Source organism: Elgaria multicarinata, chromosome 5, assembly GCF_023053635.1.
Source record: "Elgaria multicarinata webbii isolate HBS135686 ecotype San Diego chromosome 5, rElgMul1.1.pri, whole genome shotgun sequence".
Lineage (NCBI taxonomy): Eukaryota > Metazoa > Chordata > Lepidosauria > Squamata > Anguidae > Elgaria > Elgaria multicarinata.
In genome coordinates this window covers 74,297,845-74,324,640 of record NC_086175.1, presented here as the reverse complement: position 1 = coordinate 74,324,640, position 26,796 = coordinate 74,297,845, and the positions used below count along the sequence as shown (strand labels likewise).

General features: G+C 40.6%; 2 protein-coding genes across 2 annotated transcripts in view; one reads left to right on the top strand and one right to left on the bottom strand.

The window, feature by feature from the left end:
- ITSN1 (intersectin 1) overlaps positions 1 to 12,741 on the top strand; it is a 111,637-nt gene extending 98,896 nt beyond the window's left edge. The window contains exons 34-39 of the mRNA XM_063126662.1: positions 1,095 to 1,307; positions 7,118 to 7,239; positions 7,709 to 7,791; positions 7,878 to 7,961; positions 8,621 to 8,794; positions 10,269 to 12,741. Coding sequence (XP_062982732.1) covers positions 1,095 to 1,307; positions 7,118 to 7,239; positions 7,709 to 7,791; positions 7,878 to 7,961; positions 8,621 to 8,794; positions 10,269 to 10,417 — 825 coding nt within the window. The 3' untranslated portion in view covers positions 10,418 to 12,741. The remainder of the gene's footprint in view (positions 1 to 1,094; positions 1,308 to 7,117; positions 7,240 to 7,708; positions 7,792 to 7,877; positions 7,962 to 8,620; positions 8,795 to 10,268) is intronic.
- Positions 12,742 to 14,804: 2,063 nt separating this feature from the next.
- Positions 14,805 to 23,538, bottom strand: ATP5PO (ATP synthase peripheral stalk subunit OSCP). Its single transcript, XM_063126669.1, has 7 exons — positions 23,449 to 23,538; positions 21,809 to 21,859; positions 19,145 to 19,255; positions 17,246 to 17,375; positions 16,942 to 17,054; positions 16,148 to 16,234; positions 14,805 to 15,001 (listed from the first exon to the last, which is right to left on the bottom strand). The coding sequence occupies exons 1-7, from the start codon at positions 23,527 to 23,529 to the stop codon at positions 14,888 to 14,890; spliced, it is 687 nt and encodes a 228-aa protein (XP_062982739.1). The 5' UTR covers positions 23,530 to 23,538; the 3' UTR covers positions 14,805 to 14,887.
- Positions 23,539 to 26,796: the final 3,258 nt, after the last annotated feature.

Here is a 26,796-nt window from a genome sequence, read left to right as displayed (position 1 = left end):
GTTTCTACATAAACTATGTTGGGGTGGAAATCTCTTTTCTCCAAAATTCAGAAAGCACCAATAAGTGCCATTTGTGAACTATACAAAGAGGAATAACTTTCTATATTATGCAAAGGTAATTGAGAAATTCCTGGAAATTATAAGATAGTCATTCCAGAAAAGTAGCTATGTGAGGCTATTGTAGCAAAATGCCACCCAGTGCTGTTTCACATTTTATTTGTTTGTTTATTTGCTTACTAAATGCCATCAACATGCATTGTGTTTTAAAACATGAAGTTTGGGCCTGTAAAAACAAGAAGACAAGTTCTTATCCCAAGGAGCTCACAGACTAAAATTCACACAGACACAACATTCACATGTAACACTAAACCATGGTTTAGCATGACATGTGTGAGGAATAATTTGCCACAGTGAGATTCAGGCTTGTGTATTCTCTCCCACCCCCTTCCCTCTTTTCCTGCTTGGCTAGGAGGGCAAATTCAGACATTTTTGCTTTCGCTTTTTCTTAATTGCAGTTTTTTATGTTGTTTAGAGCAACAAACTGTGGTTAACATTAACTATCGTTTGCTTAAAATAGGCCAGTTTCATACCATGATTCCTAAAACAGGCTTGTTTAAACTAGCCATGGTTAATGTTAAACATAGTGCCTGGTTTGGATGACAGGTGAAGCTGTTGTTAACCAAAAGCACAAACAAAAACTTTCGGAGCCCTCCACTCAGCAATGCTGGAGGAAGAGGGGAAAGGAGAAGGGCGTGAGCTCAAGGCTCCGTGCACCTTGTCCCTTGGGTGCATTGCACTAGTCTGTGGCTTAGCGTGATGTGCTAATGGTGCCAGTGGAGGCAGCAGCAGGAAAGAGGTCACCCAGTAGCAAAACTGGTTCAATGCATTTTTAATTTACACTATCTTTAACAACTCATTAGTTCTGTACACCCCTCCTGCTTCCTATGCTAATGTGGAGCATCAGAGAAGAAAATCAGTTATGGTGAGACCAAAACTATTGTCAGAATTTCAGCTGCATACAACAATAGCATGGCTAGTATACTTTTATATATCTCACTGCTGGTGTTTTTTTTGTTGTTGTTGTTCCCCGTCAGCAACTTGTTTTTAATTCTGTTACGAACTGCTTGGGGCCGCGCAAATTTCTGCACAGTGGGAAACTTTACAAAGCCAAGAGCAACAAGGAACTGTATGGCTTTCTCTTCAATGACTTCCTCCTGCTGACACAGATCATAAAGCCTCTTGGCTCATCTGGCACAGACAAGGTGTTCAGCCCCAAGTCTAATCTGCAGTATAAAATGTACAAAACGGTAAGTATCGCTTTTCAAGGTAAATACAGAGATTTTGATAAAAATCCAAAGGCTTTTTTCAGATTAAAGTGTGTTGACAATAACTGTTGCTGCATATAGGTCACATCATGCAAGGCAATTCTTATATGGATATCTCTGCCATGTAGGAAAACCACATTATATCATAATCTGTAATAAACTGCAATGTGGCTGTTCTGCTGTGTGTACTGTACATACAGTGGGATGCTTCCCACAGGTATTCCTTCCAATGTGTAAGCAAGTTCTTCTTCACACATGTAGCCAAAACAGCACCACCAATGAACAATAGGAAGGTATCAGCGACATCGTGGTAACCCAAGGGGCAGAAAAGATTTTAAGTGAGGAAAAAAACCCTTAAGTTGCAAGAGAAGCCTAAAAACTGCCTAATGATAACAAATACAAATACAAATTTTATTCATGGCTACCCTGAATGGGTTTTAGCCGAACACATATTATCACACATTACATAAAAAATTAAAATTAGCTGAAGTCCGTACAGCAATTACTCCCATCAGCACACATCTTCTACAGTAAACATATCCTAATTTCTCATTGTACTCTGTATATCTACGGTATACCTATTGTTTACAATCATCCACCTGAACGTGTTCCTTCCTAATTTTTGCAGCTCTTACCGCAAAATAAGCCAAATTCAGTAGGGTTGATTTCTCTGCCGTTAGTAGGTAGCCTAATTTCGCTTGGTCTGTTAAATGCACCATAGGGGCCAAATACCTAGCTAAATATTTATTCCTAGGGCTATTGTATAATCTGCAGTATAATATATAGTGAACAGAATCCTCCACCTCTTGTTCTCCACAACAGCAAATTCTTTGATCTCTGGGTATATTATTAAATCTTCCTTCTCTAAAATTCGTCTGCGTTGTCTGCATTCTCAGGCTTGTAAGAGCTTTATGCAAGACTGGATTCGTAATTTCAATTAGGTATTTTTCTTCTCTATGCTTTAATTTTATGAAAGGATAAATATTGGAGAATTTGGAAGCTTTAATTGCATTAATATCAAGCTTACCAAAATAATTCCTCAATGTTTGTCTAATCGCCATGCATTGTTGGTCTATATTTCCTTCTAATATCGTTTTAGGATCTATTCTGAATTGTGTTAGCTTGGCTTCACACCTTTCTATCCAGTTGCCATGTGAGGGGTATTTTCTCAGATCTTTCACCACCAGCTTAACTAGGTTATTTGTTGATGTTTTCAACCTAATGATAACAATGGTATGAAATATTGACAGACTGAGAGGAAAAATGACTGACAATTGAGTGGGAGGCATAATGGAATGAAGTGGATAGGGCAGAAATGAAAACCAGGTAGAGGGGAAATTGAATGGAATGGCTGGGCAAGGAGGCGGAGAAAAGAAACACAAAGACATAAAAAGGGTAGACAGAATCATCTTATTGTCTGGATCAATTATTTCCTGATTTATACTGAGTAGCTATTTTGAAATGTCCCCAGGGACAAAAGAGAGAGCTGCTCATAAACACCAATGGAGATCTCCAAGACTTCAATGTATCTGGGATTAGGCACAAGTGGGTCCACCCCACCCTCAGAAAAAAAAATCAAATAGAGAAAAAAATCTGGGATGCCTGGAATTCTGAACATAAGTGTACTCCACAGTGTAACATTTCATTGCAAGGCCCCCCTTCTATATAATAATGTACTCATCTGTGAGTGCTGACGGAATTATAGCTCAAACAGGAGCTCTGAGAAACAAGAGGGAGTTCTCAGAATGCTCAGCTATATCCAAGGTTTGTAAAAGTACAAAACATACAGTATTTCGGGTGGGGAAGGGAAGCCTAACTTTTTATGCATGTATTTAAAATTATTTTAAGAGTACATCTGACAATGCGAAGTGAGAATGCAACAAAATAGGTATTTGAAAACATGTATATCATGTTATTGGCTACTGAGTATATACTTGAACTACAAACAAACTTCGGTTTGTTGCCGTGTAATGGGTGAAATGTTTCTATATCAGTGAGAGGGCAAAAGAAAAAAAGGACAGGTTGCTATTTGGCTATGATTCGCCCAGTGAGTGGGAGGAAAGTTGAAACATAATTCAGCATTGTAATAAGCAAAAACATTACTAACTACATTTTTAGCTATCGAGTCTCTCCTCCCTCCAAACCAAGGTTCATTGTGCTAAAGTGTGCATGTGGATTGGCCCAGCCAAAAAGTTTTATCTGGATCAAGGCCCAGGTTAGAAACCCACAAATATTTGCATTTGTTACCAAGCAGGCAGAGAGCTCTAATGGTTATTTGTATCATGACCCTAAAGAAAATCTGTACTCTGTTAGAGGCCAGGATTTTGTTAACTAGCCACAGAGGCTTTCTTACTTGATCTGGTTTTGTTCATATGTTTGGATTGGCCTTTGGGATACCATATTCCCATGGGGGTAGTGTGGTGAAATATATTTCCTGTTTCTCTGTCAGTAAAGTTTATGAATGCCAATAGAAGGAATTACACAAAAACAGAACCATATCAGTAGGCAATTGTGGATAACAAACAGGACCTCCTGTTCAGTCAGGCAGTCACCCAGCAGCCTTCCATGATGCTCTATTCCAAGGTTGGGCAGACATCGGGCTTCTGGGATCACCTTTGTTTTTCACTAGAACTCCAAGATCCACCAAGTGGAACCTAGTACAAAAGACATACCTTAGGATTAAAGTATTCTGAGCCCAAGAATTTGTTTTGGGTAGAGTTGAATGGAGGTCACAACTTTTCCACACAAATATCTACTCCTGATTACTCCAAGTTTTCTTCATTTCAGCAGCATAATTTTGGCAGATTTTGTTGCTGCTATTGCTAAACAATTGAGAGTAAAAAAAACAACCTTGCTAATCCACAGCAAATCACCCAGGGAACTACCAGTAGATCCAGATCTACCTTTTGCCCACCCCTGGTCTATTCCATTCCCCTTCCACCCTGATTTTCTGTTGTCCTCCTCTCCACCCAGCAGTCAGCTAGTGGCAGCTGAGCATGCTGGGTCTTCACTGGGCTGTTTCTGGCATTTCTTGCCCACCCCCGAGGATTTCCCCCTTATATCCTTCTACATCAAGAGAATGTTCCCAGTGGTAGTTTGAAGTCCCAATAGAATTAGATAAGAAATTTAAATAGAATGCATATAGGCAAATAAATAAATTAAAAATTGATAAAACAAGGAGTGTGCAGTTTCACAATATATTACAAAGTCCTATACATGCAACGGTTCGCTAGAAAATTTCCCTAAACATGCAAGTCTCTCTGTAAAATCATTTATATCCATCACTGGACTAATATTAACTCCAAACATTAGTAACCCAAATATAAACTTGCAAACCTCTTGGATTATATGTGCAAATTGATACTGTATGAATCATACATTGATTTATAGATAAACGTTCACTGGAAAACTAGATATTTATTCTATTTATGGCACATAAAGTGAAGTATATAATGCCACTACTGTTATTAAAGTTAAATTATTCCTGAAAATAGTTTTCTTCAAAAAGCAGGGCAATTAAGGACACTGAATAGGCCTTTGCAAGCCTTCTAATGGCATATGGGTTCATAGGATTTCTCATGAGCTGGGCTAAAGTTTTTCCACTTTGGTTGCCATTAAGATTCACATTTCCTCTTCCAAGCCCGCTCTGTGGGCTTGGTAACCTCAGATCTCTTTGAAATAGCTTTCCCTAATAGATTGCAACCATTGTGTGTCATTTGAGAGCTGTCTATGCTGATGGAATATTTTCCAGGAATTGTGACCTTCTTCAAAATGGATGCTGCTTTGCCTCGTTGATTTTGCCCAATCCACTGGTTCTGTCATACATAAGGATTACTGAAATTTCAATGGTCTTAGGCGAAGTTTTTGCATTTCTCAGCAAAGAATTAGGTCATCACAGCCAGTGTACATATGGGCCCTTGCTATTGACCTGTGACCCAACAAAACGTCTTGCCAGGCACAATGGTATACCAGTCACAGAGGACACTCCCCTGTGGCTATATGGTTTGGAGAGGCTCAGGGTTTATTCTGAGCTGCACACCTCCAGTTCCATATTCATTTCTGCATACACTGGGTATTATTTGCATGTGGTTGCCATGCTTGAAAGTGTCTTGCATTCCAATGAAGCATTGGGCCAGATACCATGCTAGGCGTCTCGAAGAGGCCACTGCACTGGAGTTTTGATATATAGCTGAGTTTAGGTTGTATACACCCCAGTTCCTTATCTATTTTTAGTACATTGGGTATTATTGCCATGGGCTGCTATACCTGACAGTGGGCCAGTTTGCACATCACAATAAGCCACGGTAAAAACAAGCCACCCTGAACAATTGAGCAACAAACCATGGTTTCTCAGGTTGGTTCTCAGGTTTGGACATCACAACAAGCTACTCTGAAACAAACAAGGGTGACAACCCACCGTGGGTTAATGTGTTATGTGAACCAGGTCACTGTCTTCCTTCCCAACAAAACATTTAGTCCTTTGCTAGTGGGTGCCATGCCTGACAGTGCCTCAACAAAGCACTGGGAAAAATGCAATGTTGTTGTGGGCCTGTTCAGAAGACACCTTAAACCATGGCTTTAACCATGGTGGTTAAGCCAGAAAGCCGGGCTGTGTTCAGAAGACACCTTAAACCACGGCTTTAATCATGGTGAATAAAGCAAAAAGCCTTATTCACCGTGGTTAAAGCCATGGTTTAAGGTGTCTTCTCAATGGGCCCTGTGTCTTGTAGCGGCCACTCACCCCTGAGGTCTGGGTATATAATTTAGAGTCACCCAAAGTTTAGTTTGACGTGCACATCTCTACTTCCTTATTCATTTATGCATATTTTGGCTCTTATTGGCAAGGTGGTAGTACTTTTGACAGTGTCTGACACTCAAACAAGTATTGGAGCAGGTGTAATGCTGTGACAACTTTAAGAGGATACTGTACTGGAGGTGTTGGTGACTGACCACGCAAAGCACCTTGGGTATTGTATTCTGTCCTGCTGGTGCTACCTTAAGCAGGTCACCTTAGTGCATGGCGGAGATGGCCCTCAGTGAGATGTATATAAATTGTGACTACACACAAAACTGCATTATTGCTGCAGGTCTATCTCTATTTTCTGTCTCCTGTGCTGTGTTTATTGCTAAAATTCACATATTGAATTCTTTCTCACATACGGCTCATGGACTAAAAGACAGCATAATACATTTGTTAGCCTCCTGCCCGCACCCTGGGGGAGAGGCATTGATCACTGGGATCCACATAAAAATAATATTTAGTGTGGGGTAAATTTATACATGTGGCATATTTCATACTTTTAACAAAGAGTGCATGATATTAAGGTATAACCACTCTGCTAGATCATTTGCTGGATTGGACTTTTTTTCTTTGGGATCCCTGCTTCAGAGAACCTTAAGGCACATCATGCTCTGTTCCTTTTCCATAGATCATGTTGGCCGGGACAATGCTGATGCTTCAAAGTGCTATGACTAGTTTTTTTTAAAAAAAACTTTTGAAGTCTTGCTATAGCAGCTTTGGAACCATTTGTCTTAGAGAGTTGCAGTCCGGTACTCTATATTGACCGTCATAGTGGAAATGGAGCAGATGCATATTTGCAAGTATGCCATATTCTCATACTGGAGGTTACCGATTTTGATTTAATTCTAATATACTGCAAATTATTTTTGTGAAAGTAGCAAAATAATACTTACTCAAGAATATGCCAGTTAGTTGTATGCTTACCTTGACACCTGTTAGACAGCATTGATTCTGAGTTGGCCTAATCTAATGTTGCCTAATATTTCTGCAGCCCATTTTTCTAAATGAAGTCCTGGTAAAACTGCCCACGGATCCTTCTGGAGATGAGCCCATCTTCCACATTTCTCACATTGATCGAGTCTACACACTTCGTGCTGAAAGTATAAACGAAAGGTAAAATACAGCTATATTAGCACTGAGCAGATCTGGAACATATGAAAGCTCTTGTACTCATACAGGACACACACTTTGTTTCACAAGAGGATTCTGCCGGCATTTGATGCTATCAATGATTTCTTTTACTTTCCCCCATTTTTATCTTCACAGCAACCACATGGCTATCGGTATGTGTCTGCCTAAGGGACAAATTAGCAGCTTTGAGTCAGGGGGCAATTTTAATAGGGAAAACAGTGCAAAGAGAAGAATTAAACCTTCCCTCTCCCAGTACCACTGTCCTAATCTGAATTGGAAAGCCTGGCACTGCTATTAACATTTCAAAAGATAATCACAGATCCTGTTCGTCACATGCAGCCTGGCCCCAAGAACTAGACCAACACAAGCAAGTTAATGTCTTCATCTCAGTCATCGTAATCTGTGTCCAATCAGCCTGCCTAATCTGCATTTTCTCCTTCTCTTTTTCAAGGACGGCTTGGGTTCAGAAAATCAAAGCTGCTTCTGAGCTTTACATAGAAACAGAGAAGAAGAAGAGGGAGAAGGCCTACTTAGGTACTGCAGTGGGGGTACAGTATTTATAAGTTTTCCCCAAAATATCAGAAGAGTGTTTTAATGAATCTTGCCTGTTCTTGCCACAGTCCGGTCCCAAAGGGCAACAGGCATTGGAAGGTTAATGGTGAACATTGTTGAAGGGATTGAACTGAAGCCTTGCAGATCCCACGGTAAGAACGTCCTTTCTTTCTTTCCTTTACAGTGTGACAAAAAAAAAGGGAACCCCCTTTGGATGTTTTAATCTGTTTAATGTACAACAAATTGCTGGGAGAAAATGTGAACTTTGTAAAATGGCATTTGATTAATCTTATATAGACTGGTACAGCCTGTCTCTTTTAAAAGAACGTTAGTGGCTTTCACATGATAAAGACTATGTGATCCACCACCACCACCACCATTCCCAACTAGACAATCACGTCCCACCCACTATGTGTTGCAGTCTGGGAAGTCCACCCACTTTACTAAAACAAACACACAGGTTTATTGAAACAAATATACACATACATACGCACACAATGGGGAGAGAAATGGCTCTTCAAATTCACCAGCCATGAATGAGGCTGCAAAATTCAGAGGCCATTTGGATTCAGCCCTACTTATGGGCTTACAAGTTTTTCAGGCCTGATACAGTGTTTAACCTGGTGTGATGCCAGATTTGGTTTTGGGGAGTCACATAGACAGCCGGGTAACATGTTCTTGTTTAAATGCAAGCGGTGGAGATAGAGCACGCCCTTCTGAGTCTCTTGTGAAAGCCACAGAAGCAACTGACTAAATCTGTGTATACCAATATGTAATCATAGCTGTGAATCTATCTACATTCTTCTTTTAGGAAAAAGTAACCCATACTGTGAAGTGACAATGGGCTCTCAGTGTCATATTACTAAGACAATACAGGACAGTCTCAACCCCAAATGGAATTCTAACTGCCAGTTCTTTATCAAAGATTTAGAACAGGATGTGCTCTGCATAACGGTGTTTGAGAGGGATCAATTCTCCCCAGATGGTAAGTAGCACCCCTCACTTTTGATCTTGGGCTTTTTGTGTATGCGTGAGTGTGAAATAGCTTGGTTTTCTGGTCTGGGTGACTCCTCTAAGCCTACAGTCTGTGGGGTTATGTTCTCATGGCAGTCTTTGATCTTGGCATTGTGTTTGGATACATAGGCTAAAACACAAAGGGCTTCTCAGTTTCCTTATTCCCACTACAATCACTAGGGGTGCTGAAGACACCCCTAAATGCCAAAGATCTTCTGAAGTCACACTCAATATAGTACAAGACGCTGTAGCTGGAAGAGAAGCACTGGCCTGTACACATTCACTGGGTTCTTTGGATCCTGCCATTGTTCTGTGTTTTCTTAAAGAGCTAGATTACTATCACCACATTGGGAATACAGAAGTGCCGTGCTGGAGAACACCACCTCTATTGAAATAAAAAAGAAAATTGAAGTTCAAAACTGCTATACAAATGAGACAGTTTTCGTCTCTTTTCGGTTTGATCTGAATGCTCATGCAGTTTCTTCATTAGAATGTAAGCAAGTGTAATTGATGCACGCTGGGCCAAAAAAAACCCAACTTCAGGTACAACCTTGATGGGATCTGAGCTAGCAGAGACCGACCAAGAAAGAGAACTTGAGGTTGTGGTGGAAAGCTCCATGAAAATGTCAACCCAGTTGGCAAACTCCATGTTAAGCATAATTAGAAAGGAATTGAGCATAAAACTGCCAATATCATATTGCCTTTATACAAATCTATGGTGCGGCCACATCTGGAATAATGTGTACAGTTTTGGGCACCATACTTAAAAGATAGTATAGAACTGGAAAAAGTTCAGAAAAGGACAATTAAAATGATCAAGAGGATGGACCATCTCCCCTATGAAGGAAGGTTACAACAGCTGGGATTGTTTAGCTTGGAAAAAGGAGGCTAAGGGGAGATCTGATAGAGGTGTACAAAATTATGCATGGTGTGGAGAATGTGGATAGGGAGACATTTTTCTCCTTCTCCCATAATACTAGAACCCGGGGTCATCCCATGAAACTGATTGGTGGGACATTCAAGACAGTTAAAAGGAAGTACTTCTTCACATAGCGCATAGTTAAACGATGAAATCCACTTCCACAAGAGGTAGTGAAGGCTACCAATTTGGATGGCTTTAAAAGGGGGTTGGATAAATTCCTGGAGAAGGCTATCAATGGCTGCTAGTCCTGATAGCTAAGCACAACTTCCAGTATATGAGGCAGTAAGCCTATGTACACCAGTTGCTGGGGAACATGGGTGGAAGGATGCTGTTGCACTTGGGTCCTGCTTGTGGGTTCCTGGTCAACAGCTAGTTAGCCAGTATGTAAACAGAATGCTGGACTAGATGGACCCTTGGCCTGATCCAGCATGGCTCTTCTTATGTTCCTAATCTTGCCAGCCTTGATGGATCTTTGCAAGGGAAGTTGGTCATTTCTAATCATGATGTGTGTTCTGTGTTTCAGACTTCTTAGGCCGAACAGAAATCCGTGTAGCAGACATTAAGAAAGATCAGGGCTCAAAGGGACCAGTTACAAAGTGTCTTCTCCTGCATGAAGTCCCAACAGGAGAAATAGTTGTCCGACTGGATCTGCAGCTGTTCGATGAACCTTAAAAAGGAGATGCTTCCACCCCCCCTGAAATGACTGCAATAGGTGTCTGCAAAATCTGTCTGTAGAGATCCTCCGCTCTTTTCTAGGAAACAAATACTTGACTGCCAGGTGTAAAGAGAATTATCAGAGCCACACACCTGTTTGTATCTGGATAATCCTGGCAGGAAACTGAATTCCAATTTTGTGAGGAAAATGTCATGTTTTGTTTTGTTTTGGATTTGTTGGTTTTATTTTATGTGGAACTTTTCCTGTAGTTTTCAGGATTACTAGAATAACAGAGTTGTAGCCTGTGCTCTGACAAGGAAGGTAACACACTGCACTTTTTCTGGTTACGGCAGCATGCCATGTCAACAAAAGAGGGTGTTGTTGGCATGTCTTTGCAGACTTTCTATAACTTTCCCCTAGAAATGTTGTGCCTATTGCTCCACAGAGTGGTGTGTAAACATAATGTGAATATATTTATATAGAAAATACCTATAACATGAATGCATTCTTGCCATGTAAGATATTTGGATTTCTTTTAGGAAGTTTGTGATAATATTTGAATCTGTTTTCAAAAAATAAAAGGAAAAAATAAGAATATTCCGATTTGAAGCTTACATGAAAGTTGCCTAGATTCTGGAATACTTTCAAGAGCTGAGCTGAAAATTGCTTTTTCAAAATATTTGTTAGAAACAAGCAAATGTTTTGTGGATTAAGGACTGAATTACTGGGCCAGGGCCCAGTAATTTAACTCTTTTTAGTGGCCGAGACTTGAAATGGGACCTGATACCTGTTGCTTCCCTTGTGCATTGGGGTGTCTGTCACCCAAATTGATTACTGTGGGTCAGATCCAATGTTAGTCTAACTTAGGTCCCATTCATTTCCATGGGTCTACTTTAAGTAGACTAACACTGGATACAACGCTGTCTCTCCACACATCAGTGCTTCTTGCAGTTGCAATTGGGTGTTGTAAATGACTGTTGATCAAATTAGCAAAGGTTTCACAGAGTCCTGCTGTGTGTTGTACTGTACCACTGAAACATGATTATTAAACTGCTGCTGAATTGTGCAAAAGTTGGAGAAGGAACCATCAGTGACAAGAAAACAGCTGCTCTGGCTCAGGAAAGCTAATTTATGCTCCAGTAAGGCAAGGTTGAGAAAGCAGTCAGAAGGGACTAACTTATTAAATTGTACTGTGCCTAAATAAAATGAATTTGACACCATGGTTTTGAAATCAGGGTGGCAGCATACTGTAGCTCATCAAGCGTGTTAACTGCAAATGTGGTTCATTGCAAATTTGTCCGTTTCAACATAAGGTTTGCCGAGATTTTGCAAAGCAAGTGATCCCACTCAAAAGAATGTGTTGATCTGTTGGTAATGTCAAGATTCATTCACACCGTGACCCACATAGGAAAAACCTTGATTCAGCAAAATGCTTTGAAATCATTTGAACAAGTGAAGTATGTTCTTAAGACTTTTGCTGAACTAGGCACAACATTAACGGTAGTATTTTGGGAGTGTGTTCATTTCAGTACCAAGGACATTCATTCTCTTTGTTTTCAGTCCATGAGTTTGCCCAACGATCATGCATAAATGGGTATTTTTGTAACACTTTTCAGAATGGGAGGAGTTGACTGGTTTGTTAGCATGTCAATGTTCTTGTGAGATGTGTTGGCTTTGCTGTTCTTTGCATGGTGTTTTGGTATCAGTTTCCATGTTTCCTGTGGAGATGGTGTTCTCTAGCACAGCAAATCTTTATGATTTCCATTAGGAAATTAGGGTAGCTTTATACTTGATAAGTAGATAAGGTCTGGTGATAAGTGTAAACTGTGCTTGAAAGTGTCTGTGTTTTATTATTTCCAAGGAGACCACTGTATTATTTTTAGCAATTATTTTTAAAAAATTCTGTACGTTGGAGGGACAAAAAAGTTTACATTTCATACTTTTAAGAATCGCTTTATTGTTTATTTATTGAAGATAGTGTAGAATTTTGTATCAGAAATGACATACTTATGTATTTTTTGAACAGAGAAACACACTTTAGTTAGAAACTATCAATTGACCAAGTTTTAGAGGAAATTTAACTTAACAGGCAAGCAATTGTTTACCACTGACTGGTTGAAAACACAATTAAAATACTTTTAAGTTTCTATTTTTCAATGTTGTTACAAAAATGTTTGAATTAAAGTATGTAAATAGAACTAAACCCATGCTTTCCTTTTTCCATATCAGTACATTTTATGAAATATAATGTATATGAAAATAACACATTGTTGTGGTAGAGAAAAAAAGGTACCAAACTTTTAGTGGTGGAAAAATATTAAATGTCATTGTTCTAACCTTCTTTGGCTGTCATAATTTTACTCAATAGTTGCAACTAAGCTAAGCATTCCTGTGTTTTTATGGATTCAAGGTTAATCATAATGTTGAGAGCCTTATCGGACCGTAAGAAAAGACAGGACAGTACACCCAGAGGTAAAAGCAAATTATCCCAATATCCTAGGAGAAGGAAAGAGGCCAACACCTTGATGATGAAGAGAAGGAAAGGCTACACATAGGCTTTCCCTTAATAACAGGTTTGATAAAATAACTGCTTTACATCTTCAGTTTATAAAAATAGAGATCTGCTTCAGTTTATAAAAATAGAGATCTGTTCCATTTGCTCTAATGGGGTGAAATAGCGAGTGGGGTGCTCTCCCTATGAGAGGTCAGACAAGAACAAATATAAATATACTACATTTTTTAAAATATATTTTCAAATCACATAAACTTGAGTCCTGTCTTCAAAACAGGAGATATACTAGTACTAGCAAACTTTTCTCTCCCCACCCGTCTCTTGACTTTACACCCAGCTGAGTTGCATCCATACTTGCAGTACACAGATCAGCCTTTGGGACAAGATTCTTTTCCGTAGCCTAATACTGGCTTGTGAGACTGTATGGATCTACACTGCCTGCCAGTCATCATCACTTCCTGGGACAACTCATTTACATGGAATGGTTTTCATTATATTCATAATGTGAGCCATTTTTCTGAAATCCTACCTTTCAGCCATCAATAGTGCATATGGGGAGTGGAACTTGGACTGTTTCCTGCTCCATGAGCTAGCAAACAAATGACCTCCAGGGAAGGGGAAAATGGTGTATATCATTTGCAATCCTTCCCCCTAACCACTGTGATTGGAGGGAGGAGACTGTGACTATTGGTTAGCCACAGATGTCAATCTCAAAACTTCCCCTGCTTCACCCCTCAGCATCTTCCTAATATGAAAGTGTGTTTAGTTAGCTGTCCATCAACATGAAACGTGCCCTCCCATTGCCTAAAAAAGCCCTTCGAACCTATGGATCCATTCAGGGCTTTGAACGATCTAACCGCACCACGGCTTTCCGATGGTTTTAAAACTGCCTCCTAACCGCACTGCGAGTTCAGAGGTTTGTCGGAGGTCCAGCGGACCCCCAGATTTTCAGTGCGGAGCACACACCCCTACTACCTTGTATTTCAGGGAGTTGTTTGATTTCTTTTAAACAGAAGCTCAAAACTACTGCCTCAGTGATTGCCAACTTTTTCAATACGCTGAATCTCATCAGATATGCGTACAAGTGCTAAGGATTAAACTGCTCAGTTTTTCAAGCAAAAAAAAAAAAAAGTAAATGGAACTCAACTCCTAGAAGAGGAAGGACATGATAGGAAACATGAAAAGACTTGCTCTGGCAAAAGGAAAGGCAAAACAAAATGAAAGGCCAGGGCCCAATTCAGGTGTCATGGCTTAAATGTGGTCTGGCCATCTAGTACTTGCTGGAAGTTTTCCCCCTTGAGATTCATGAAAACCATACTTTGCCCCATTCAGATATCAAAGCAGGGAGTGGAAGAGACAATTAGCACACAAGCGATATTTATTCTAGTTTGGCCACCAATACTGTCTTGGACTCATTTTATAAGGATATATGTTTCAATGTTCACCCTTTGCCTGAAAACTGGACTATTAGTAGTTGGTCCCATGCTCCTAAAAATAAATAAATCACATTTATTAATTACAAAGTTTACAAGAAACTTTGTCTGGATGACTTATCATTGGATCACCCGCTTGTTTTCAAAACCCACCCATTTTACTATATTAGGATTATGTTTTGAGTTCCTTCAGCAGTGTCTGCTATATGACTAGAAGGGACATCTGTGCTTTTTTAGTCAAGGCAGAGGGTCAAATGTCTGTCTCTTTGCTCCTGTTTTTTAAGCTGGTTTGTTTGACTTGGGAATTTCCAATTTCACAGTCATTAGCACCTGGAACTAGATCTATTATAAAGGAATAATTGTTATTGAATTGGGATGTGTCTAAGCAAAGGCAACAGGACACAATATAGATCCATTTCTGAGTACCAAATCAAATATCAAAGTCCACCAACACCACCATCTCTTTAAGTACTATTTTTATTCTTTCCATAACAGAGTTGAATATAGGATTTAATGAAAAAACAAACATATCCAGACAAAGACTAGACCGCCTCTTTCATGATCTTGCTCAGTTTCTGAATCTTCGTCTTTGTAGACATGTCAACGTATTTCTCGCCAATGCTGACAATCATTCCTCCCAAAATTGATGGGTCAGTCTAGAAAAAGTAGGCAATATTCCTTATTAGATAGGAAACTAATGGGGAAAATGGACTATGTTAAAACAGAAAGGTTCATTAAACTAGAATGTTTGCATTTAGATTTTGACAAATCAATACTTTTATTTATTTATTACATTTCTATACTGCCCAATAGCCGGAGCTCTCTGGGCGGTTCACAAAAATTAAAAACATTCAAAGTGTAAAACAACAGTATAAACCCATAATATAAAATACAATATAAAAGCTACTATTAGGGTGAAATCCTATGCATGTTTACAAAGAAAACATCCTACAATTCTCAGCATTTTCCAGACAGCCATTCTGGTGGGAGTCATAGGAATTTTTTCTGTCGAAAATTCATAAGATTATGCCCTTGGACATATTTCATGACATGGATATAGATAACAAATTCATTTTTACAGAACCGTTTTTGTACAAAATAACAGTCCTTGTAACAAAGTTGCTTGACTATGCCAGGACAAGATGGGACTTGATATCATGTTTAATATTTACCTATTGTTTCAAGCCCCTGAAGAGACAACTTTTTAAAATTATTATTATTATTATTCATATAGCACCAACAATGTACTTGGTGCTGTACAGTAAAAAAAGACACAGCAATGGCAGAAATTAGGATACTGAATGGGCCAGAAGCCAGAATACCTATCTCCTCATCCATTCTGCTGCCTGTTAGTTTAAAGCTAGATATAAACATGAGATATTCTTCTTCAGTATGCCCGGGTTCAGATGATCAGCAGGGGAAAGAACGCAGTGACAGCCTGGTTGTGTGAGCAGGATTACCCCAATTACCTGCACCACAGGTTGCTGTGTTGGCCAAACACAGCACAAGCATAGTGAATTTTCACCCACCCTACATCCCATGGCTTGCAGTAACAGTTGTAGGGTGGGTGAAAATTCAGTATGCCCACATGGGAAGTCAGGGTAACAACCTCCGTGACTCTTCTACATCTCATGATTAGTTTGTCCTTACGAAGTGATCTATTTACATTAGATAAATTTGGGAAAGCTTAATTTTGTTGTTTTCACTTGGGGAATCTTTTAAAACAGATGGATACATTCTGATGTTGACTGATCACTGAGAAATACTTCTACTTTACAGAACATTCATAATTGTACCCATACCTTTGCTTCCAGTTTCAATACTTCTCCTTTAGCTAGAAAGCCATTCAATGTTGTTTTCAACTCTGTAAGAGTGGCCTCATCCAAAGGCTAAAATATTCAAACAAAAATAGAGAGTTCTACAAAGTCAGCAAGCAACAGTGAAACAGAAAAAAAAGTTCAATTCCTAAGTTTAGTGTACAACTAGGATGAAGTTGCAGTATCTCTCTGCTTTGAAACAGAAAGGCTAGCTTGCTGCTCATCCTGGCTAAGTTATTAATGGCACTTTGCTATTTTAACTGCATTAACAGAAATTCACTCTTCAGTAGGCAAAATGTTACTAAATTTTAATCTATGGCAGCTTCCGAGTAAAATAAATTAAGATGCACAAAACAATGGTATGCAGGACAGGACAGAAACCTCAGCTACATGTAATTCCTCAAAACATATCATTTCTCTTTCCACTTACTATGCTGCAGACTAAGAGTCTTTAAGGAGACAAGCAATTAGTTAAATAAGTGTTGGTTGAATTGTTGAATAATTATTGGTTGAATAAAATTTAGAGTCTGTTTGCAAGCTATTTCTAGAGATGAATTGACTGAATGGGCCAACAAATGCAACAGTTTGTTCTGACATAATCACTGTGAAATGAATAACTTCTTTTTAGACTCATTTTATATAATATTAAGCAAACTATCATTTGTCTGGCAAATGTAATGTTCCCCAGCTTTTTCAGTATACTATATAGACTATAGGTTGTCTTTGACTACCCAAAAACAGCTTAAGAGATTCCAACCGCTTACGTGCTATTAGCTTACCTGGGCAGTAGTTACAGAGCATATCACTTCTCCACGGTATGCGCTCATAATCTTAGCAAATGCAGAAATTACACCGGGAGTGTAACGCAAGCGACCGTTTTCAGCAAGCACATCTTGGAAAACAAAAGGTTGAGTCGTACTTATGTACAAACTGTACTAAAAGTGTAATGAAACACTGACAAATTATAAAAAAGCTTCTTCCAATCTAAACTATGTATATTACTGAACTTTCTATTGTTCAGAGGACAACATTTGAAACACCCAATCCATAGTATTGTGTTCATCAATAGAGAGTACTACTTACTGACAAAATTGACAGTGATAGGAGACAGTTTTTCTTTAAGTACAGCATCATTCACAGCCTTTTGCTTTACTGCAGCCTTTATGTGAGGATTCATGACAACGCCAGATAATTTAGGATCCTTTATAAGTGCCTGGAATTGTAAAAAAGTATCTCTCGGTCAAAATCAGATCTGATTCTAGTCAATACACTCAATGTGACATAATTAGATCTGTTAGTCAAAAGGTACTTAACATGTGCTTTTAACTAAATTACAATAATGGCAAGAGGTTGTTTAATAATATTATGAGTTCACAGCTGTGATTGATTAGAATGTAAGCCTATGCGGCAGGGTCTCGCTATTTACTGTTTTACTCTGTACAGCACCATGTACATTGATGGTGCTATATAAATAAATAATAATAATAATAATCCATATCCAGAACATTAAGAGCACAATCCTATGCATGTTTACTCAGAAGCAAATCCCACCATCTTCCCACCAATCTGGTAAGTGCATTTACTAACAGGGACTGGCCAACGAGACCACATCATGCCAGTCCTTTTACAGCTTCATTGGCTGCCAGTCCAGGTCCAGGACTGATTTAAAGTGCTGGTATTAACATTTAAAGCCCTAAACGGCTTGGGGCCAGGCTATCTGAAGGAACGCCTCCTCCCATATGTGCCTGCCCGGACCCTAAGGTCATCCTCAGGGGTCCTTCTCCGCGAGCCCCTGCCAAAGGAAGTGAGGCAGGTGGCTACTAGGAGAAGGGCTTTCTTTGTTCTGGCACCCCGGCTGTGGAATGAGCGTCCTAAGAAGGTTCGCCTGGCACTTACACTATATTCTTTTAGATGCCAGGTGAAGACCTTTTTATTCTCTCAACATTTTAAGAGTCTATAAACAATTTTAACTTTGCTTTTTTAAATTTGTATTTCTACACTGCTGCTGATTTTATCCTGGTTGTGTTTTTCTATTGTATTTTATATCATGCTTTTATACTGTTTGTTTTATACTTTGAATCATTTTAATTTTTGTGAACCGCCCAGAGAGCTTCGGCTACTGGGCGGTATAAAAGTGCAATGAATAAATAAATAAATTTAGCACTGCAGCACGAATTAGCACAATGAACATAATTTCAGGAGAGAATTCCACCACAAGAGTGATTTTAAAGCCCATTTTAAACCTACTATATATTAATTTACCAATAAATTGCACTGTTTTAAAGCTTTCAGTATATGTATGAAAACTGATTAAAGAATGGAGAATTTGGGTTTACCAAAAAGAATACTTTCTCCACTTGTCCACCTCAACACTCTTAGGTGCACTCTACCCTTTCACTGCATAAGATCACAAGGGTGCAGTAACCCTAAAGCAGCTTCCTCTGCCCTCCATCACTATTAGTGGAGGGGATAACAGCAGTAATTTCTAAGCTGTTCTCCGAAGTCCACATTCTGTCAAATATCCAGGAAGAGAAATAGAAGAACATTTCTCAACTGTAACAGTTCACCCCAAGACAAGATTTCATTAGAAGCCAGCTTTATTTATTTATTATTACATTTATATACTGCCCCATAGCTGAAGCTCTTTGGGTGGTTTACAAAAATTCTGTCTTCTGTAAATTCAAATCCTTAATATTTGATGTTGTACATCAATTCTCTTACATTTATCCTTTACTTGGCTCCTGTTTTCTCCATCGCAACAGGAACTTTCTCCATGATAGATGTAACGGCACATATAATTTTCCTAAAGAGCAGATTTAAATCTAGTTTTTCTGGCTCTATAATAAACTATGGGAACAAGAATTTATTTTCCCCAACTAAGAAGGAAGTCACATTAAAAACGGATGTTCCCCAAATATTACTCACAAACAGTGGAAATAGATATTCAGTAATAAGCAATAGGTTTATATAAAATGTTATTACCATCACCCGTGCCAACTCTTTCTCTATCTGGTCCAACTTCTTCTGCTTAGAGGCAGCAGAATAGAGTGCAGTGGCATATCGACCTTCCAGTCCATACACTTGAATTGGGGGCTGCAGGAGGGAGGGGAAACACAAAACTAAAAGTGTAAAAGTGCAGGCATAAGGCAAGAATAATGCTGAGTCGTTTACAAAAGTTGCCTATGAAATCACAGTAAAGTCAATGAGGCAGATTTAATCAAGTGTGGCCCTGCAACAAAATGTTGCGGCACATCCCTGGTGTGTGTGCCTATGGCGGAATGGGCTGATAGCTAGGGATTGAGGGCCCCCTCATCAAAGGGGAAGGGTACCTTCTCAATGGGCTACAGTTCTGGTTTTGTCAGGAGAGATACAGGCACCCTTGTCCCCTTCTCCAATTTTCTCCCCGTCTTCTCCCCCATTCATCCAGTCTCAGACTCTCTCTTTCCTCTTCTCCTGCTTTTCTTCTCACCTAATAAGCTTTCTGCTTCCTCCCTCCATTTATCATTCCACTTTCTGCCAATTTCATTTTCCTCTCCTTCATTCTCCTTTCCAACTAACTCTCAGTGTTCCATGGCTACTTAGCATGCTCAGTACTCATTGGGCAATTCGAGAGGGTGGTGGTCGTCCCTTAAAAACTGTACTTCTGTAAACTTCCAGGTTCTGTCAAGCATGCTGATGCCGCCCTCTTCCTCATGGGAGGCACTGTTTTGGCTATATCAGGATTGGCACTCATCCCCAAAGATTGGGCTGGCTTCAGTCTTACATGGATTTTAACAATTAGAATCCCCATGCTCCACTCACATTTAACAAAATAAAAGTACATGCTTAAGATCTCTTAACATTAAAGCATAACTAATGATCCCAAGTAGGCACTCTTATGTAAGAATGCTAATTAATTACATTTCTATTCTGCCCAATAGCCAAAGTTCCTCATAAGAGAAAATGTCTAGGATCAGACCCTGGGCCCATCTAGTCCAGCAACTAACAGGTGCTAGATGATCCACTGGAAACTGGAATGTAGTCCAGCAATAAACTGTGGGCTACTTTTGGCCTTCTTCTGTTTAAAGCAATATGGAAGCAGTGATGTCAACTAAACTCATTACAAAGCAGCTGCAGTATGCACATAAATAGCTAGTTTTCTATTATGCCTCATCACACATTAAAGATTGCTACCCTCACATTTCTGTACATTTATTAAGATAAGTTTCAAGACACAATGACTAACTTCACATATGGCCATAGCTACTGCCCAATGCGTTTAAGTGGCACAGGTAGTGTCTACCCACAATGACATTACTGTAATACTATTGCAAGGTCATTTTTGTACTGCTGCACTCATGTAGTTGATACATCCTATCCTAAGGACTGTGTGCTTAAGCAAAGAGTCTTTGGATCAGGCTATCAAGCTTTTAACACCTTCTTAAATCACTATTTAAACAGAATAATTTGAGCAATGCTTCTTTTCTCAAACAGAGGAGAGAGCAAAGGAGCTACTTTAGACCTAACTGAGGATTTCGGCATGAGTAATGGAATGTTTTAATTCTGAACAGCACACACCACCTCTTCATATCTCATCACAATCTGCTTTGGGAAGCCCCTCAATTTCAAAACTGGGTTATGTGATATGCAGGGACAAACACAAGCCCAAATTAGTTGTGCAATTCTTGGGCTAGTAATCAGGAACACCCAACTAGACAAGATTAGTAGTGTGCAATGAATTTGTATTTTCGAATGTGCATTTTCCATAGATCCACAAAAGCAAATTATGCAAAAATGCAATTCTATTTATCTGGGAATGAGCCCTACTGGATATAGTGGTAATATTCAATGCCACCCTTGCGCGGACAGCCGAAAAATGCCAGTGGTGGCACGTGAGCAACTGGCCTCCTTGCCGCTGGTGTGCACACAGCCCCTACCACTGGCAGATGAGATATAGCACTTCTAGAAGGAAGCGCCAGATCACAGTTGCCTGTGTACTGCCACTACCACGCCTGGGCCACCCACACAAGGCAGCATTGGAATCTACCCAGTGGGACCTACTTCTGAGTAAACATGCATTTGATCACTCTGTAAGTTACTGAAGTATGAATCTAATTTAGCATTTTCAAACACATCTTCAGTTATAGTAACTAAATATATATTTTAATGTTAATTAGGCCAAATACCATCCTGTCACTATTTGATTTAAACTGACTTACAGAATAGAGCCTCGTGTGGTGCAGAGTGGTAAGCGGCAGTTACTGCAGCCGAAACTCTCCCCACAGCCTGAGTTCGATCCCAGCAGAAGCTGGTTCTCAGGCAGCCGGCTCAGGTCGACTCGGCCTTCCATCCTTCCGAGGTCGGTAAAATGAGTACTCAGCTAGCTGGGGGAAAGGTAGCCACGACTGGGGAAGGCAATGGCAAACCACCCTGCTACAAAGTCTGCCAAGAAAATGTCAGCGAAAGCCAGCATCCCTCTAGGAGTCAGTAATGACTCAAGTGCTTGCATGAGAGGTTCCTTTCCTTTCCTTACAGAATGCTCTTGGAGCTATACTCAAAATGAAGTGCCACAGAGCTGAATTCCAGGGAAGCAAGTATGGGATTGCTGACTTTAAAAACCTTGGTGGAATTTCTCAGCACAATTTCAAACACATTAATCAAACTTACCTGCACTAATTTTGATACTGGCCGGAGCAGGGAGGTACTGAAGTGGCGCACCTACAAAAAAAGAAGTTGTCATTTAAATTCTCTTTTTAAAAAAGTGATAAAATAAACCAAACGTTTACCGTGATTAGGGCATGAATAGCAAATCTGTTCTAAGAGTATTATTTGTAACTACTGATTTCTATAGAAATCAATAGGACTAGCTTCAAAATAAATACACAGAGGATTAGCTGTAAGAATCAGGTCTACCTCTCCCAGACACAAGCATCCCCAAACATCAATCCAGATAAAACCTGGCTACATATACCTATCAGTACCTACATAAATACCTCTCTCACACACAGACCCTGTTCAGATGACATGCTAAGCCATGGTGGTTAAACATTTTGAGCTGAACATTATGGCTTAGCATCTCATGTGAACCATTCCTAAATATAATCACCATTTAAACGCACTCACTATTTGCTGCAAAAGGGTTAGCACTTAACCATGGCTTAGTGCGTTGTCTGCACAGGTCCACAGACACTCTCTTTCCACCCCCTCACCAAGACTGGTGTGTTTTCATGTGTTTTGGAACCTGATCCCTCCTCAGTGTTTCTCATCCTTTCATTTTTTGTAGGAAGAAATCCTCCCATAAGACCCCTACAAGGTCTGCGGAAAAAAACCACAAAACAAAATGAGCAGAAGCAACAGACCACAGCTCAGTAGTGGAACATCTGCTTCGCATGCAGAAGGTCCCAGGTTCAATCTCTGGCATCTTCAGGAAGGACTGTCAAACACTCCTGGACAGCCACTGCCAGTCAGTGCAATACTAGGGTGACCATACGAAAATGGAATCAGTTACCTAGGGAGGTTGTGGGCTCTCCCACACTAGAGGCATTCAAGAGGCACCTGGACAAGCATCTGTCAAGGATGCTTTAGGGTGGATTCCTGCATTGAGCAGGGGGTTGGACTCGATGGCCTTGTAGGCCCCTTCCAACTCTGCTATTCTATGATTCCATGAAAAGGAGAACAGAGTGCCTGTATCTGTAACAGTTGTATAGAAAAGAGAATTTCAGCAGGTGTCATTTGTATGCATGCAGCACCTGGTGAAATTCTCTCTTCATCACAACAGTTAAAGCTGCCCTGCTGTCTTGACCAGATACAAAAGAGTACAGGGCTCCTGCAGCTTTAACTGTTCTGGTGAAGAGGGAATTTCACCAAGGGCTGCATGCATACAAATGACACTTGCTGAAATTCCCCTTTCTATACAAATGTTAAAGATACAGGAGCCCTCTCCTCCTTTCCATATGGTCACCCTAGACAATACTGAGCTGTGTGGGCCCCTGGTCTGACTCAGTAGAAGGCAGTTTCCTATTTTCCAAGTGCAGGGGTGCGTTGCAACGGATCTGTCACCAAAGAAGGGAGACTTGCTTGCTCTGAGGTTTCTTCCTCACCCCAGATATTCATGGAGGTCCTTGTTTTAATGCATACACACATCAGCCTCACACATCCTACAAGTCCTCGAGTGTCGCTTCGTTCTGACATTTTCACCTCTCCTCCCCTGAAGCCTCACAGCTACTACAGAGCTATCCTTGGCTACAGAAACCTATGTAGGAAAAGCCCCACAGCAGGGCCGCCTCTGTCACGGATGCACTACTCACCTTCTGAGACAAGCCCGCAGCTGCCGCCATCTTCTCCTGCTGTAGGTCAAACCGGGCCCTGTCCTGTCCTGTCCTGCGCATGCGTAGAGACTCGGGCAGGGGGCACCAGAACAGGGCTTTCTGGGAATCGTAGTTTCTGCTGCCAGTGGGAGGAGGGCGGGACGGAAAAACAGAAATGGGTGTCGAGGGAAGCGAAGGATGCGTGATGATAGGGGCGGGGAGGGGGAATATATGTGTGTACGTGTGTGTTCGCTTTCTTCTTCTTCTTGAAGCCAAGTGGCTCTGGGCAATAAAGCGAGGCGTTCCGTTCCCCAGCCTAAGTATCTTGCTTTTAAACCATTCTAGAGATGCTAAAATAGGACAGGGATATTTAAGGAAGCAAAGCATAACATAACCTGGGACTTTAAAAATTCCAAATATGGAATTTGCTATTTATTGTGGTTGTATTGAATATTCATACTTCAACATTTGTATGTTTTCCTTTTGGTTTTAGTTCATTAACAAGAATTTTCCCTATGCTGTTTTCTTTTTAACTATTCTTTTTTCTCACCAGTGTGGTTCCAATTTGTAACAAAGGATACCCCCCTCACCTCGAGAACGGCCAGCCCAGCTCCCCTTTTACACCTTTTTTGTTCATATTTAGTTATCTTTCCCCCCCTAAAGCCTAATGTCTGCATTTGCACCCCATTTCACATCTCTTCTGAGATGCAATCCTTTACTTGCGTTACAGTGGCTGAAGGACTATGGGATTTAGTGAAAGCCCTGTTATGCCCATGAAATGCCAGATATGCTGCCACCATGACAGACACGTGAATGGAACACAGCACTGGTAGAACCATGCTGCCAGCGAAGACGCACTAGTAGAACAGCTGAAAGGGAGGCAGAGCTGTGAACGGTACTGGGAAGGAGTGCACTTACCCCATATCCTAGACCAGCCTTCCCCAATCTGGTGTACTTCAGATGTGTTGGACTGCATGTCCCAGGAATCATGCTGGCTGGGGATGTTTGGAGTTGTCTACGCACTTTTGACCCATGGCCTCTTCACCATAGCACAACTTTACAACAGTCCAATCAATCAAAGTGTCCCTTCGAAACAGAAATTCAGTTGGGCCATGGGGAATGGGGTAGCAGGCTGCGCATTTCACCCACCCAGTTTGGTCTTTGTTAGAAAATACTCTGGAATTTTAATTGCATCTTTATGCTTTTCTTGTTTAGTTATTTGATTATAAACTGACTTGGAGTCCTCTTAACCAAACAGCAGTGCAAAAATGAAGTGGCCATCAGCGTCAGGGTTCAAGAAATGCTAGCATTCTGTTTGGGAGACTTTGGTTGAAGGAGCAGAGTGGTTTTTGGACACAACCAGAGTTATGAAGGCTTTTGTTGGCGTGGATGTGACAACCTGACTAAGCCTTCCATCCCAGCCTAATATAACTGGCAGCCCCCTTCTTCCCAACTAGCAATGCAGGCATGCTAGTGTTCATCAACGATCTATGTCTAGTACTCATTTACTAGATGTGGAACCATTTAAAAGAAGTGGGGTGGGCCATGGGCTGCCTTACCTTACCTCTGGCCGTTGTCCGCATTTTTTCAACTTGCACAGTGTAAATTATGCAGGAGATGCTTTGAACACTAGATGTTGCTATTGCCATAGACTGAAGATCTTGGCAACTAATACAGCCAAATCTGGGGAATGCCATTACCATAACACCATAGCCTCTATGTTGGACAGTAACTGGAAAAAAACATTTAAGGCCAGATTCAGTAACCAAACCCATTGTACATATTATACATATGAATAATTAAAAAAAGTAGTTTATGTGACTGCATGTCCATGCATGCATATGTACAAATGGGCAAACATTTTAACAAAATGTAGAGCCAGTGAAAATTTCTAGATATCAAGGTGGACAGAGGGAGAGATGGAGTCCCGAGCTTGCCCATGAAATGATCCTGTTTTGTTTTATTTTTAATTAGATTTCTATCCCACTTTTTGACTAGAGTTTCAAACCAGCTTACAATATTTATAACATGCAGCAAGAACCACATGGTCAAAAATCAAAACTGAAAAAAAACAGCTCCACTGGAGCAGGAGCCAGCATTTGATGTTACTTTCCACAGGGCAGTTGATGACCGGTAGCCTGGGGTTGGGGTTGGGGTTGTAACAGTCTGACTGGAGCAGGCCCAGATGCTCACTTTGCCTCTTCCTGTCTCCCTTCTCAGGACTAACTTGGGGGGCGGGGAGGGAGAGCAACAGTCCAACTGGAGTAGGCCCAAATGCTCCTGTCCCCTGTTTTGATTGGTGTATTCTTCAGTCCTCCTCCCCCTTCCCCACCTGCCTCCTTCCCAGGCAGTGCTCAGTTGATTGTCCAGGGAAGGATACCTTTGACTTTGAAGCCTTCCTCCAGTGAATGGCTGCTGCTTGTGATTACATAACAGTGAAGGAAAGGCATGGTGGACAGGCACATGGCCTCTGCTTGTATGCTGTTACTACTACATAACTTCTGCAACTGAGCTTTAGCACTGAAAGAGGTTCTACTGCTAGGCTCTGGAAAGTCCTGGTTCAGATGGAAAGTTATTGGAACAATATGAGTGAATAAAAAGAGGAAAATACCACAAAAACATAGAGAGAAACAAAGAAGAAAATAGTGGTTGAGATAATGATGATGGAATAGAGGAAAAAAGATTGGTTTGGGGTATGTAAAAGAAGGAACCAGAAAGCTGTGAAGAAGGTAAAGAAGTAGAGGGAAATTGGAGGACAAGAAATGCTCAGAGGAACACATTGTGTGATGAAGAAAGGATACCAAAAAAATGAAAAGAGCAGAAGAGAAGGACAAACTTGGTTCTTTCCCTTCTTGGTTTTGCTATAGACAGAGCAGTAAAATGTGCTTTTTAAAATAATTGTATCCCAAAGCCTGATTCGCAAGCCTTTTGCCATTTGGGCCACTTGGAGGTGCTGGGAAGGCAGCTACACTACTCCATCCTTCTGGCCTGCTGGCACGTTGGCCATCATCACAGCTGTTATGCCACATTTGTTATCCCTTCCACCACCAGGTTTCTCACTCTCTCCCCATCTTAAGGGAGGAAGGGAAGATTTAATGACATTGATCTTGAGTAGTGGTCTTACAGGTTCTCCTGCTTCCAGACTGACTGGAAAGCCGCAAGATGTGTAAATACATCCACAGGGCTCCCTAGAGCTCCATCAGATGAGTGTTTTATTGCACGCTTATTACTGGGCACTCATGGATTTTCTCACATCCCTCTCACGAGGTCATCTGCCTCCCGTGTGCCTCCTGCCCCTTCTAGCCTTTTTCGCACCAGAAAAACACCCCTCAGTAAGTCCGACTTACT